Here is a 15,619-nt window from a genome sequence, read left to right on the forward strand (position 1 = left end):
AGCCAGTAAGATCAATATAAATTGCTCACTGATAAGCACAAAGTCTTAAGAAGAGATGCAATTGGAGTCACAGAGTTTAGTTGCATAAGAAGGAAGGGGATGAATGGAGCAATTGATATGGCTTAACAACATTTGACTTGAAAGTTTCAGAGACCCAATAATCCAACTTGATATGCAAAAGCTTCAAGATCCTACTGACCAAGAAATTTTAATACCTGTATATGTTTCCTGACTCAGAGTTAACATGAATAGTTATTAATCTCTGTATTGCAGTGACAACTACATTGGTCATGGATGACATTGTGGAGAATATGACTATTTAGTGGTGTCATGCAGTCTGTTTAGTTGATTGTGACTCTCCATTAGCCATGCTTGGCCTTTCTCAATCTTGAAAAGCTTTCTTTCCATGGGAGGAGCAATGACCACTACATGAATCAGTTTATAGTGCCAGCCACTTCAAAGTGCTTTTGCCATGGCGGTAGATCATTAAAAGATGTTTGAATGTGTGGTATAACAAGTTTGGCATTTGTGAATGCCCAAAGAAGACAACAAGCAAATCACCATGGTAGACTAAAGAAAAGCTTAGTAGATCTCTTTGGGGTCAGCCATATCACTGCAGCCTGCTCACAGTGGAAAGATCTATTAGCTAACTAAGAATCACTCAGCAAAGAAAGAGAGGTGGTGACATCATTAGGTCAGCACTGAAATGCTACGTTTCCAGAGAGGAGATTGCAGCATATTCTAGGATAAATGCAAATGGCTTTTTGGCAAAGTTAATGATGGTGATAAGGAACATTTATACCTTTCAAATCTCATATTGAAAGTGATTTAGTGGATTACAGCTATTAGGAACATTCACAGAGGGAAACACAACAGATTTCCCTTATCAAGTATGAATTGTTAGGAATAACTAAGAAGCTTACTATTGGTAATGCTTTTCTTTATTGGCAACCCTTAAAATATATATATATATATATATATATATATATATATATATATATATATAATTTTATTATTCATAATCTTTCAAGTATCAATTTTATTTTTTTTACAATCCCTTATTTCATTTGTCGAAACCCTAGTTATGCTAACATCGCTAGTCATCCGACATTGCTCAACGGGCATTGCTCGATGATCTAACGTAGGTGGATAAAAACTTTACTCGACATCGTTCAATGCTATCAATGTTACTCTGTCAACGCCTCTTCAACGATAGTGAATAATAATAATAATAATAATAATAATAATAATAATAATAATAATAATAATAATAATATTTGTGTTAATTTATATAAGGATATCATAGAAATATTAAAAAATTTAAAATAATATTATAAATAATAAAAAAGAGTTACCAATAGAAATCTTTATAATTAATTCATTAACTTGGGTATGAATCATTGACACAAAATAATATTAATAGTTTATTTAAGATCCATTTTAACCTTTGTAGTTTTGATTATGGATCACTTAAGCTCTTATAATTTATTTATGTCTAAAATAATCCTTATATTTTAAAAAAACATAACATATAAGTCTCACCCGTCAAGTTTGACTTAATAGACGTTAGAATCTACTTACGTGGTATGCTGACTCATAGTAAACTATTAATATAATGACATGTATAATTTAAGTTTAAAAATGATCCATTTTAGTCCTTATAGTTTTAGTCATGAATCACTTAAGTCCTTATGGTTTTGCTCGTGTCTAAAATAATCCTTATATTTTTAAAAATATAACATATAAGTTTATTCTATCAAGTCTGAGTTAACAAACATTAAAATCTGCTAACGTGGCATACTGACTCATAATAAATCATTAATATAATAACACGTATAATTTAAATTAAAAAAAATAATATCACCATTAATGACGGGAGGAGGCGTTGTTGTGGAAGCAACCACCACCACCAGCATCGAGCCACTGTTGCCTAGCAGGGCGTCGTATGCACATAGCCTCTCCTGCACTAACGGTAAGCTCAGGATCTTTCGATCCTGCTTCAAATAGATGTGTGTCGATCAGTTCGATGCTAAACATACAATGATCTTCTATTCGTCCCCATCGGATAAGCTACTAGATCGATTATGTTGATCCTCCTCACTCTACCTACGAAAGAAATTCTATTTCGTGACTAAAGAGTTATCTATCTAACTCTCCTAAACAGATTGATTCTCCTTTCCATCGATAGAGTTCGATTGTATTCTATTCTCAGTTGCTAACTACCTGGATTCTTCTCTTCACCCAAGTTATCAAAAAGGTTGATTTGCTTACGGGGCTTTCGAGATTCCCTTCGTCGTTAAGCGAGCATCATATAGAACAAGGATAAGAAGCAAGAACCGTATAAGAGGCTATGCGAGGAAAGGAAAGGGCATCGTCGTGTCGTGTGTCAATAAGCTCGTAGATATAAGGTATGCCTATCCTATATTAATCAATATCTTATACCAACCGAATTTATACAAAAGATGTAGTGGTTAAAGAAGCTGTAGTTTGGGCTCATGATCATATATCACGGTGCACACCTATCTTTTTTTTAGGTTTCTTAAAGAGAGTAAGGAGTTGGGTACCAAAGAGTTGTATTAGATTTCGATCATATTCAAGCTCTTGAAACAAGGGAAATGAGTTGGTAAGTAAAGAGTGGTATCGGTGCCCATAAGTCGAGAGTTGAGAGAATTAGCAAGTCACTTATCGGTGCCCATAACTCAAATATGACGAGAGTGACTTATATGTTACGTTTTTTAAAATGTACGAGTTATTTTAGATATAAGTAAATAATAAGGATTTAAGTGGTTAAACGATATGAGTTAAAATAAATTTTAATTATTTTAAAATATAAAAATTATTTTAAATAGTAAATCATAAAAGTTTAAAAGATTCATAGTCAAAATGAGATCGTAAAAAATGGATCTTAATTTTTTTAAAAAATTTTAAAAATGATATGATTTAATATTATTTTAAAAATAAATTAATTATTTTTTTTAATGTAAAGAAAGAGACGAGAGTAATAATTCGTCTTTATAATAAAAAAAAAAATCTTAATAAATAAAGCATTGAAGATATTTTTTTTAAGATTCAAAATTGGATTTTATTTTATTTTATTATTTCTGACATGAGAAGACCTTCGTCTTCTCTACGGAGTCAAGATCTCAGTTCTGATGGTACCCAGGGAAGGCTTCTTGGCCCTGCTCTCGGTGCGCGCCTGCTGCTTCTTGTTCTTCTTGATTCGAGCTCGACAGGCGTTTTCTCTGAACCAGACTTGCGATTCCAAGGATCTCAACGCGTTGCTGGGCTTCGCGAATGAGCTCGATCTGGCTAAACTGGGGTGGGTTCTAAATGGCTCTTCTTCCGGTTCCTGCTGCGACTGGCCTGGAGTCACCTGCGGCCCTCCGACGGTAAACGGGAGGAGGGTGGTCGGATTGGATCTCGGCGGAAAGAGCTTGAGAGGTTCGATTCCCTATTCGTTGGCCGGATTGGATCAGCTGAAAAGGCTCGACCTTTCTGTGAATTATCTGCAAGGAGTGGTTCCCCCGCAGCTGCTCCGACTACATCTGCTGGAGTTCATCGATCTCAGCACGAACCAGCTCGAGGGAGTGATTCCATCGAACCTGAGCCTTCCGGCGATTCAAGTGTTCAACATCTCTTACAATCAATTCACCGGCGGCCACCCGATCCTCGGAGGCTCCAGCAATCTGACATCCTTCGACCTCACTTCCAACGATTTCTACGGCCCGATTGATGCCGGCATCTGCAATTCCTCAGCCAAGATAAGAATTCTCCGCTTCTCGGAGAACAGGTTCTACGGCGACCTTCCCAGAGGTCTCAAGAGCTGCAGCTCCCTCACCGAGCTCTGGCTCAGCATGAACGACCTCGGTGGAGACTTGCCGGATGCTTTGTTCGACATGACATCCATGACGCAGTTATTCCTCCAGGGGAACCAGTTCTCCGGCGATCTCAGCACAAACATGAGTAATCTTTCCAACCTTGTCGAGATCGATCTATCCCTTAATAGATTCTCTGGGTTCATCCCAGATGTGTTTGGCAGCCTCGCAAAGCTCGAGTCTTTCTCTGCTCAGTCCAATAAACTCGAAGGTAATTTGCCTTCTTCCTTGTCGGACTTGTCATCGCTCAGAGTGCTGAATCTGAACAACAACTCCCTTAGTGGTGAAATCAATCTCAATTGCACTGCAATGTCCAAATTAAGCACCCTCAATCTCGGTTCAAATTCTTTTTCTGGCCCCATCCCCGACCTGCTTCCCCACTGTGTGCAACTCAAAACTTTGGATCTTGCTGAAAACAATCTTACTGGAGAAATCCCCCACAGCTTCAAGAACTTCACGTCACTCTTTGATCTGTCTCTCACTAGTAACCACTTCTCTAACATATCATCGGCCTTGCAAATCCTGCAGTATTGCCCGAAACTTACTAGTTTGGTCTTGACAAGGAACTTCCATGGTGGTGAAATGATGCCAGTAGATGGAATTCAAGGTTTCGAGAAGATGGAGTTACTTGTCATCGCAAACTGTGCTCTCACAGGTTCCATTCCATCATGGCTGGCAAACTTGACCCGATTGAAGGTCTTGGATATCTCATTCAACCGCTTATCTGGATCAATCCCAAAATGGGTTGGGAACCTTGACGACCTCTTTTACTTGGATCTATCAAATAATTCCCTCGGTGGACAGCTTCCTAATAGCTTGACACAAATGAAGAGCCTTATGTCTGGCAGCAAGTCACCGCGAGGTAGCTCAACGGAGAACTTCCCATTCTTCATCAAGAGGAATTCAAGTAGAAAGGGCTTGCAGTATAATCAGGTCAGCAGCTTCCCCCCATCACTGATTCTGGGTGATAATATGCTTGTTGGGCAGATTTTGCCAGGATTCAGGAACCTTGTAGTTCTCCATGTGTTGGACTTGAGCTGGAATAATCTTTCGGGAAACATACCGGCAGAGCTGTCGGGCATGACAAGCTTAGAGATCTTGGATTTGTCACACAATAATCTCACAGGAGCAATACCTTCCTCTCTCACCAATCTTAGTTTCTTGTCAAAATTTGATGTGGCATATAACAATTTAGTCGGACGAGTCCCTGCTGAAGGCCAGTTTTCAACCTTCTCAAGATCTGACTTTGAAGGCAACCCTGGGCTCTGTGACCTTCTCTCATCACCCTGCGAATCCAAAGATCCTTTACCACCTGCAAGCAGAGAAAATAACACAGTGACCCTAAAAGAAAACAAAACCAAATCTGCCATAGTGAGTTTGTTGATTGGAATTGGAGTTGGAATTGTGACAATTATCCTTCTTGCTGTTGCTTACCGCGTCGTATTAAAAAGTCATTCTGGAAGTGTCATGTACTGCTGAGTGTGTAACAATGATAGCCCACCATATGTTTTGCCTATTTATATGAGTGTCAATCGGCAAGGGAAGCTTTGTACCTGTCGAGTGCTTGACGGCCGTGCGAGGATGGCGTTACTCTGGGCAACGGCAGCCTCGTTCTCGCCCTCCTACGCCGCCCTCCGCTGCGCGCTGGCCGGCCGCCGGAAGCACGCCGACCGCCTCGTCTCCGACCTCCGCGGCGCTTCTGCTGACGACCCCTCCGCCGCCGACCGCCTCATCAGGAAGTTCCTCGCCGCTTCATCCAAGCCTGCTGCCCTCCACGCCCTCTCCAGCTTCCTCTCCCTCTCCTCCCCTTTCGCGCCCCCCGTGAGTTCCCGCTCCCTCTTTCTTCCCCCTTTCCGTCCCGATTGAGACGGAACGATTCCGGATTGATCGTTTTCTGTAGCTCTACGAGCGGATCAGCGAAGCCAGTTGGTTCAGCTGGAAGCCGAAGCTCGCGGCCACCGTCGTCGCTTTGCTCGAGAAGCAAGGACGCTGCGCCGAGGCTGAAACCCTAACCTTGGATGCGGTCTCGAGGTCAAAGACCCATCGAGACCTTGCCCTCTTCTACTGCGACCTCATCGAGTGCTTCTCCGAGCAAGGACTGGAGCAACCAGTTCTCGAGACATACGCGCGGTTGCGAGAAGTTCCCTTCGCCGGGAGGAGGCCTTACGAGTCGATGATCAAAGCCCTGTGCTTGATGGGAATGCCTGGCGAGGCGGAGACGAAGCTGAAGGAGATGGCTTCGTCGGGATGCAAGCCTTCGCCTTTCGAGTTCAGATCGGTCATCCAAAGTTATGGGCGATCAGGGCTGTTGTCGGAGATGCGAAGGGTTGTGGGATCGATGGAGGACGCTGGATTACCGATCGACACCGTGTGCGTCAACGTGGTTCTTTCGTGTTACGGGCACCATGGCGAGCTCCCAGAAATGGCTTCCTGGATGACGAAGATGAGAGAGAAAGGCATCGGGTTCTCGATTCGGACGTTCAACTGCGTCCTGAACTTGTGTCCAAGGGTCGTCTCGATCGCATCCGATGCCGGATCTCTTCCTCTCTCGATGGAGGAACTGCTGCAGAAGCTGGAGAACGAGTCATCCTCAAGAACAGAGGCACTGCTGGTCCAAGAACTGACAAGCTCATCTGTGTTGGCTGACATCTCCGAGTGGTCGCCGTCTGGATCAAAGCTGGACCTCCATGGATTGCACGTCGCCGCAGCATACATCATCCTGTTGAAGTGGATGCAGGAACTCAGGCGACGATTCCGGGAGGAGGATGTGATTCCTCTGGAGATCTCGGTCATCTGCGGGTCGGGGAAGCACAGCGAGCGAAGGGGACGATCGCCCATAAAAGATCTGGTCTCGGAGATGATGTTTCGGACGAGCAGCCCGATGAGGATCGACTCGAAGAATCCCGGCAGGTTCGTTGCTCGCGGCAAAGCAGTGTGGGAATGGATGTGCTGATTCAGCAACACCAACCTGCACACTGTTCTCACATAGCTGATGAATACCTGCAGATCGACAATGCAACACAACAAAAAATAATAATAATAATAATGGCGCGAATTCATTCAACGCTGAATTGATACTAAACATGCAAACATCATTATTTTTCTTACATCCAAGAATATCTATCAGTTCTGCAGCGAATATACACAACTAGAATTAAAATTGGAATGTAGAGTTGAGGCTACAAAGTTGAGATCTTTAAGAAGCTTGAATGAGCTCATCGAGTCATCATTTGGGGAGGTCCGAAGCATGTTGGGTCCAGTTGCAAATGACTGTTTCGAGGTGCAGTGTAGATAACCTACAAAGTCATAGTCCACACAAATGCTCAGCTCATGAAGCACTGATTTGGTGCATCAATATCTTCCTTTGTCATTTATCTTTCCAATCTATTCAACTATCGATACTACTAATAGCAGAGCATCCATATACTGTTAAGTGATTTTATGACTTATAGGATGATACCTCAAAATAATTCAATAATGATAAGACTGCTGAGAAGTTAAAAATTATAATGCAACACTATGATTCAAGAGAGAAAGAAGCTTACATTTCCGTTAAGAGGGATAAGACTGCTGAGAAGTTGATCATTTACAGATATTGGCAAAGGAGGCATATGTGTCATTGACAAAGGAAGATGGTTTGTTGTTGCTGACATTGCGTTTATCCTGCAAATAATAATAATAATAATGGCAATGCTTCACAAATCAATCATCAAACAAGCATCCCAAAAGAGTTGGACAGCATTTTACCTGTTCTCGATCACAGTGATGTTATTTCTCGTGTGAAGAAATAAACTAATGTTCTCTTGTACCTGCAAAGTTGAGAATCAATAGAACATGTTCGATCTAATAAAAATATGTCAATCTATTTCAGGGCAAACCGACTACAAACTTGGAAGTTGTAAGAATCATTTCAAATTTGTCACGTAACAAAAGCAACAAAATGTCCAAGAGAGAACAAAAAACTTCTGGCACTTGTGCATATAAAAAAATACTGGCAATCATAGAAAAACACAGGATATTAGACAACAGACCGTGCCCTCTTCTAAATTTTTTGCAATAGCCCTCAGACAGCTGTAATTTTCGTCAATAAGATGCTTCGTTTCTGCATCCAAAGTGGGAAGTATAAGCCAAACAAACAATGGACGATTATAATGACACAAAACCACTAGTCAGATTCATGAGGTAGCTACGAAGCTGGAAAAAAATCACTTTATTAATGAAAAAGTACAGATGTTTATTAGTGGAGGAAAAGCTAACACAATCTGTCCTATTTTTGGAAAGAAAGGGAGAACTTTCCTTCGGATTTAACATCCATTTTGCATGATGACCTCCACATGTCATATTGTAGACTTAACTTTTTAGTAATTAAAGGTTCTTCTTATTTGAAGAAAAGAAATAAATATATATGCACAGAAGTATTCATAGATGTAGTAACAAAATCATCTAAACTCAACATTATGTAAATTACATTAAGAGATAACATAACTCACACTAAGCACATCTGAAGAGGTTTTAACTCATTATAATTTTGCAAGGACCCACAAGATATTCACGAAAACAACAATTTCAAATTCAACAATTGAAGGGACAAAACGAATTCACTAAGTTTTTCATAAGGTTCCATGAATAGCAAACATGGTATATACCAAAATTTGCCAGCAGAAGGGTACTCAGATCCTGTACTGTTTTATGAGGAAAACAAGCAGCCGGTTTTCATCGCATATAAGTCAACAAGTTCTGTTCTAGAACCGACGTGCCTGCAATTTTTAATGGATTTGATTGGTGCAGTTTTATTAGGCAGAAATGTGACAAAATTCTATATAAGTCAACCAAACATCAATAATGTCCTAACACCACTATGGTAATTTCTTAATATGCTCATAAAATTTCATATTATGATCAAGATTCTTCTGTAAAATGAGAGTTGTATTAAAAATCAAGTGTTTTCAGTTATCAACAGAGCAAGTTAGGCATTTATGGTGCTCCATTTCTAACAAGAACTTGGCAACTCAAAATCCTGTGGGATCACTTCTTTTTCATTTGAGTTATTCAATTTAAGGTGTTATTTTACTGCAATTAATTTACTGGTAAATTTTGTTTACTTACAGTTTGCCGTCATTGACTGTCTTGACTGTCATATATATTTTAAATAATATGATTTTAAATTACATGCTGGGTCAGTATGTAATAAATTTTAATTATTAGACTAGGGCAATCTATTTTTATAGTACCAGAGGTTCAATTGAAAATCTCTAACTTTAACCACATCATCATCAGAAAAGATGCACCTAGCAAAAGTCTAACTGGATTCAGCGAAACAATGGGTGGTAGTCAACAAATCAAATTGACATAGATAATTGACTGTAGCAGCAAATGTAAGCATGAGTGCACCTAATACAAGGACATAGGCAATGGGACATTTCACACATTTTGGGTATCAAAAGGTGAGCAAGAGCAAACAAAAAGATATTTCAGTTTTGTACACCAACCTACGGGTTGAAAACGATTATAGTTGTTCATCTGATGCAACGGAAGTGAATTAGGAGCAATATGGATATTTGCCGTTGAGGAAGAACCCACCATCATATCCTAAAGCATCATAAGAAAAAGAGAATCAAGACTGAGCTTATTGAAGGCATCAACAAGGCAATAATATTTTGGGGAGAATATAATGAGAAATTTAATGCCAAGAACAGATTTTATATCACATGCCAATAGAATTAGTTCAATGTGACACATTGTCAAAAAAAAAAAAAAGAGTTCCAAATAATACCAAACAAAATTGAGCAAGGTAAAACATGAAATCTGAAACTAAATTTCCTGTAACAATAAAAAATAAAGGAAAGGGCCATTAACAAGATAACCAAGCAGATTATTTAAAGAGTTACTTTCATCGTTTTTGCTGGATAATATTCTTCAATCTTCCGCTTGTTTCCATTTCCCTTGTTCTGCAAGGCAGGCCAATGTATTGTAACAGATGTAAAAATAAATCAGAAAGTTAAATTAATGTTACTAGAGTACTTAAAATAGTTCACACGCTGATTGTTAGGTCTGTTAAATTTTATACCACTCCCAGTTTATCCAAAAGCTAACTAGTATAAGTGGTCACTGCACTCATTCATCCGGTTTGCATGAGGGCGAGCTACTATTAGAGCTTAAATATAAATTTGGGCCCTTTCCCATCAGCTTAAGATTAGGAGAAGTGGTCTAACCCATCATTATGTTACGATTAAATGCTACAAGTGTAAACTAGGCATCTCACAATCCATTAAAATCAGAATTCTGTGCAGGATGTGCAGCATGCAACTCTACTCTGACACTCCAGAACCTGGATAGCTGAAAATATTCTACTTTCAACAGAATTATGGGTATTACTTCGTTTAAAAAGTTAAACAACAAAACAAGTTATTCTGTATGCTACACTCTTTGCCAGCATGCCAATGGCAAGTACTGGTGCACCTTCCAGCTCAGCACAATAATGATAGTAAGACACAACACCTGCACCCAAATTTAACATTTGAGTCGATCATGTCATGTTGTCAATTTCAATCCAAAAGAGTGGAGGCATAACATGTCCATCACAGTCATCTGTAGAGAGGAGAAAACTTCTCCAATTCTTTAGCTTCCCTCCATTCTTCTATCAACAAGATAATCCAACATAAAATAAGGGGAAAAAACTTTGTAGCATATACCATAGCTGTTAGTTAAGTCACAACCCCGATTTGACATGTTGGCAAGGAACCCTAACTCATAAGGAATTTTTGATACTGAAACAAGACTAGGTGTGAGATCTTTTCATAGCAAAAATGACTGACTAAATATTATCTATTTGCTATATCATGTCATGTGAGTGATTTCAACAATTGAGATCTAATCTGGTCAAATGTTTGTGCATTACAGCCATTATGAGCAATTTTACAAATTAAATTTCAAATTCAAATGCTATGGCATGCATACTTTAAATGATGTTGCAAATTAACAGCAAAAGCCTTAAACTTCAGTGAAGTGTTTAACATGTCTCTCTAGAAAAGCCTGACCCTTGTTTCCCTCGACAGTTCCATATCTTATATATTAAATTTTCAGTTTTTAATTAGAATGGGAAAATAATTGTAAAATGTGACTTTTGTTCTGTCAAGCTCTCTTCTAACAAGGATGCCAGTAATTGAACCAAAGAAAATGTTATGACACATCATTTTTATGCCAACTCAATTAGGACAATGAACTATAGAGAACAAAGCTACATCAAACTTTTTATCCATAAGAACGTGACATGTAACCATAGAAGCATGGATCATTTATCAAATGAAAATAGATTATACATTTACATCCGGGCCAATTGTGTTTTTTTGTTTTAATTTCAAATGTACTGAAGTTACAGGCCCCAGACAAAGAACATTTCACATCATATGTTATACTTCATATAGTTTTGCAGGGTGGAAATCCAAGAAATGCATTTGCTAATCACATGCCAAAAGAACAAAAAATATAAAATATCATAATTTTTGAAGTTTGTAAGATTGTATTTCTTGAGAGCCCATTTGTAGAGATTCAGTGAATTTAAGCTTTCACAAATCAACTTTAGCATTTCCACATCTGCATAAATTATGCAGGTTAAAGGCATGAAAATGATTGGACACTTAAAGCACAAGCACAAAGCCATTAACCACAAAGAAACAAAAATGAAAATTGAAATCACTACTACTTTCCTGTGTCGATTCTTCTCCGACAGATAAAAGAGGCCCTTTCAGTCCTTATATTGGAGGTCCAAAGTGGGTAATCTGAACAATTTTATCCCAACTCCCAAGCACTTGACTTTCTTTTTTAATCCAGAAAAAAAAGATATATTATATCTTTAAATGTCTACAAAAAGACCTAAAAAGGTCAGCGTACAAAATGGATTCCAAATCCAAAGGAAACCACTCCTTCCAAAAAACCTTGGTTGCATTCGCTATAACAGTGAGAACATGAGAAAAGACAAAAACTGACTGGTTAGAGACAAAATATCAGCACTTCTTCTCTTTTACTACTCTAATTAACGAGGTAGATTAAGAAACAACTAAGGGAATCTTAGAAACTTTTTATAATCATATTATTTAAAAGGATAACAGTGCTCGTAACAAAATCCATTGCCAAATTTAGGCATTGTTGTCCTAAAATGTCCCAATTATGTACCTCTTCACTTAGACACTACATAGATAGATATTTGCAATGAAGTAAAACCTATAACAAGCAGAGCATTCCCACTCTAAATCTACTACGATGGAAAAAAATGGGTCAGATAAGAGATACTGGATGTGAAACCCCAAATCGACTTAACCAGAAAAGTCACTTGCTGCAATAGAATTGCCCAAGATGCCTGTCTTCCAAGGAAATTTTAAATCTGTAGATAAACAAAGCATTTGGCATATTTGAAATAATGATCTTCCAATCAAGGTCTTCAATTTCGAATAATACCGCTTGTACCGGGCGGTACATATCGGTCCATCAGCAAATTGATACACGGATCGCCCGCTATCAGGCGATGTGTGTGTGTGTATGTATATATATATATATATATATATATATAGTTTCTCTTCTCATGCGAATGTCGAAACTCCGGTACGATACGATATTTCGATCCTTGCTTCCAACAATTGCTAATGATTCTTAAAGATACGTGAAGATGACTAAGAACTCAAAAAATAGTGTTATCCAATGCAATGGTACATAATTGTAACATGAGATAATTATATCCCTCAAATAGTGTTTTCTAACTAACAAAAAGAAAATGTAGGTTACATACAATGACAAATAAATATCTAGATAATAAACCAAGCACAATGAAATGGTTAAATTTTACATAAAATAAAAATGAAAACTTATATCCCTCAAATAGTGTTTTCTAACTAACAAAAAGAAAATGTCGGTTACATACAATGACAAATAAATATCTAGATAATAAATCAAGCACAATGAAATGGTTAAATTTTACATAAAATAAAAATGAAAACTTACAGTCATCCACTGACACCTCAATGCAACATCTCTTATAGTCTTCTGAGGCAGCATGGAAGCTATCTCAGCATACTTTGAAACACTTTGTTTATTAGCATATCTGTCATTCATAGACAGAAAAACAGTTAATGTAAGGCCATATCCTGACACTCTCAGTATAGAACTCCCAAAACAAATCCACAAAAACGTAAAATATATGTCAATTTATTGAAAATTCATGCTAATCCTCGATACTTGATGCCTGCAAAGAAACTTGAGTGCCTAAAATGACACATGACAAAAGAAACGAGTATCAATATTCATGCATGAGACACAATAGAAGAGCAAATCCTGTCGAGAACATTCAAATGAAGGAAGATGCAAAACTCAATTCAATGGAAAGATTGTGACAGAACTCCAAGTGCCTTATGAAACAAATTTCCAAGCTAATCTACAATATTTCAACATCCATCCTCCATGATAAAGCTGAACAATAAACAAGGTCAAAGGAAACACTTATTTTAGAAACCAACATAATGCAGATATCATACATACTTGACAAGACCTATATTCAACAATCTCAGTTCATCTGGAGACCAATATGCAGGTAACCCTGTCACATGTGTAAACCTTGGTATTGGTTCACGAACTGTTCCTGCAGGGCACCAAGCTGCAGTCATCACATCCATATTATTTATCATGTCAGAGCCAGTAGAGACAAACATGCTGGCCATGTTGCTGTTCATATCCAAACTGCACATGTCAACAGGAATCATCTCTGTTGAGCTATTTAGTGCACTTGACTGGAAAGAGACCATACGAGGATGATGAAAAGAAAAAGGAACGCTTGATTGGTGAGAACCCATGTTAGAATCAGTCGCCATCTAATGCTAACTGCACTCTGAAGGCTCCAAATTTATCATGCATTATCCGTAATTACTCCACAGCACCCACCCTAAGCAAACATTATGTAGTCACTATTTTTTGAAGAAACAGTGAAATCAAGATATAGTAAAACCATTTTATAATACCAGTTGATCTATAGTCCGGATCACCAACATCTTAATTGCCACTGAAAACAGAATGGATATGAAGTCGCAGCCTTTCCTGCAAAGAAACCAAGAAGACTGAATCAAGTAAAATTATATAGAAAAAGTAAGACATTACTTACGAATCGAGCTTCTCAAATTTCAAAAATCTAAAGATTTAATCTTGATGAAAATAGCCACCAAAAACCTCCTAAACTGCATTCCGAGAATTTCAAACCGCTCGAGAAGCCAAAAAAAGAAAATTCTTTCCATCCTTCTAGACGTTGATCAAAACCCTAGTCTTCAAAAAAAGCCCCACTAGCGTCCAAGAACCGTATCACATATCTAAAATTCCCCAACATATCCCAAGCTAAGCCCAAAAACACTCCACAACAGGAAACGAAACTGAAACGGAACAGAATGACAACTTTCGGATACTCGCACTCCACTTCCTCATGGGAGCACGAGGAACGAGAACAAGATTCCAAACTTTTGCTCCCCAACGCTATGCATTTTGTCCTTTTCAATGAGAACATAAAATAAAAAAATTCCTTACCAGACACATATTCCTTTCAAGAATACTTTGTTTTTCATCTAATCTTCTCAACGTAGTCGCCTATCTAACCTACCCTTCTTCTAAGAAGTTGCAAAATTAGTTGTCCGTTCCCATTTCCTAAAAAAATTCCAAATAAATATGTCGATTAAAGTGGCAATATTAACGATTGAGCGGATATGTGATCGATTCAACCACCAATTATATCAACGATTTATCATTATATAAATAATCACAACTGTTAGCGATTTGACATATTTTAATTATTATTTTCCGGGACTATCAACCTCTGATGAATCATATGACTAAAATAATTTCAAAAAATCAGCAAAAATTCATAAAAATGCAGAGAGAAAGAGATGGAAGTAGGGTGCAAATTCCAACAGCACAATCGGGTCATTACCTCCTCTTTGGTCTCGATTCTTTCTTCCTTAATTCAATGCTAATCCACTCCTGCTCCCTCCTGCTCGATCGATCGCGCTCGACGGAGATCAGATTCCTGGCAGCCGTTTCGGCTCCCACCGCTCTCGCCTACTTAAGTTGGGATCAGAGGACAGGAATTGCCCCTCAACTCTTGCTTAATTACCACCCAGTGGCGGCAAAGTGCTAACACGTGTCGCATTTGTATCCGTCCGTTTCGAAAGGCGACCTCGCAATTCGGTGGGCCGCGGATCGGACGGTTGAGCCCACCCGGTTCCGATCATCCTCGGTTCGTTTCACCGTTGCGGGAATCTCGAATCTGTTTCTCCGTACAGAAAAGAAGTTTTCAAAAACTGGTGCTCTAAACTACTAAAGATTCCTTGGAAGAACTTTTCCCACCCCTTCACAGCCACGCGACTAAGCTACCTGCCTTCTCAATGTTCAATGCGCTTGTCCAAATAGTGGACCCCGCAGACCCACCAAACACTGACGAGACAGGCATGCGGCAACGCAAGGGACCGTCGGTGGAGCGTCTCACTTCCAGTAAGGGTGTCAAGAGGCGAGTAAAATGGCCGGAATCTCGGGCGCAACGATCTAACGACGATAATGGCGATAGAGAAAGGACGGAAGCGCTAAGCGATCCGGATCCGCTACGGTGCCCAGTGTACGGATACGTGCTTTTTGGCGGGTGGCTCGAGAACCAGAGCTAACGTGTCAAGCGCAGGAGGATGTGAGACGCGGGGCCCACCCGCAGCCCATGCACGGGATCC

At 39.1% G+C, this 15,619-nt stretch overlaps 3 protein-coding genes across 4 annotated transcripts; 2 read left to right on the plus strand and 1 right to left on the minus strand.

Annotated features, from left to right (window-relative positions):
• The first annotated feature begins 3,147 nt into the window (after positions 1 to 3,147).
• Positions 3,148 to 5,395, plus strand: LOC135581802 (phytosulfokine receptor 1-like). Its single transcript, XM_065190821.1, has one exon. It carries the CDS (start codon positions 3,153 to 3,155, stop codon positions 5,352 to 5,354), a length of 2,202 nt encoding a protein of 733 aa, XP_065046893.1. The 5' UTR covers positions 3,148 to 3,152; the 3' UTR covers positions 5,355 to 5,395.
• LOC135678246 (pentatricopeptide repeat-containing protein At2g17033-like) lies at positions 5,367 to 6,939 on the plus strand. Its single transcript, XM_065190823.1, has 2 exons — positions 5,367 to 5,696; positions 5,776 to 6,939. Exons 1-2 carry the CDS (start codon positions 5,397 to 5,399, stop codon positions 6,826 to 6,828), a joined length of 1,353 nt encoding a protein of 450 aa, XP_065046895.1. The 5' UTR covers positions 5,367 to 5,396; the 3' UTR covers positions 6,829 to 6,939.
• Positions 6,940 to 7,035: 96 nt separating this feature from the next.
• Positions 7,036 to 14,954, minus strand: LOC135678247 (uncharacterized). 2 transcript variants are annotated; one of them, XM_065190824.1, is made up of 10 exons: positions 14,833 to 14,954; positions 13,880 to 13,955; positions 13,404 to 13,803; positions 12,870 to 12,969; positions 9,764 to 9,823; positions 9,365 to 9,464; positions 7,907 to 7,977; positions 7,623 to 7,684; positions 7,421 to 7,538; positions 7,036 to 7,171 (listed from the first exon to the last, which is right to left on the minus strand). In XM_065190824.1, exons 3-10 carry the CDS (start codon positions 13,730 to 13,732, stop codon positions 7,091 to 7,093), a joined length of 921 nt encoding a protein of 306 aa, XP_065046896.1. In that variant the 5' UTR covers positions 13,733 to 13,803; positions 13,880 to 13,955; positions 14,833 to 14,954; the 3' UTR covers positions 7,036 to 7,090. The 2 variants fall into 2 exon arrangements, with proteins under 2 accessions (XP_065046896.1, XP_065046897.1); XM_065190825.1 differs by lacking the exon at positions 9,764 to 9,823.
• Between the last annotated feature and the right edge of the window lie 665 nt (positions 14,955 to 15,619).

The sequence above is a fragment of the Musa acuminata genome, chromosome BXJ1-7 (genome assembly GCF_036884655.1).
Source record: "Musa acuminata AAA Group cultivar baxijiao chromosome BXJ1-7, Cavendish_Baxijiao_AAA, whole genome shotgun sequence".
NCBI classification, from domain to species: domain Eukaryota; kingdom Viridiplantae; phylum Streptophyta; class Magnoliopsida; order Zingiberales; family Musaceae; genus Musa; species Musa acuminata.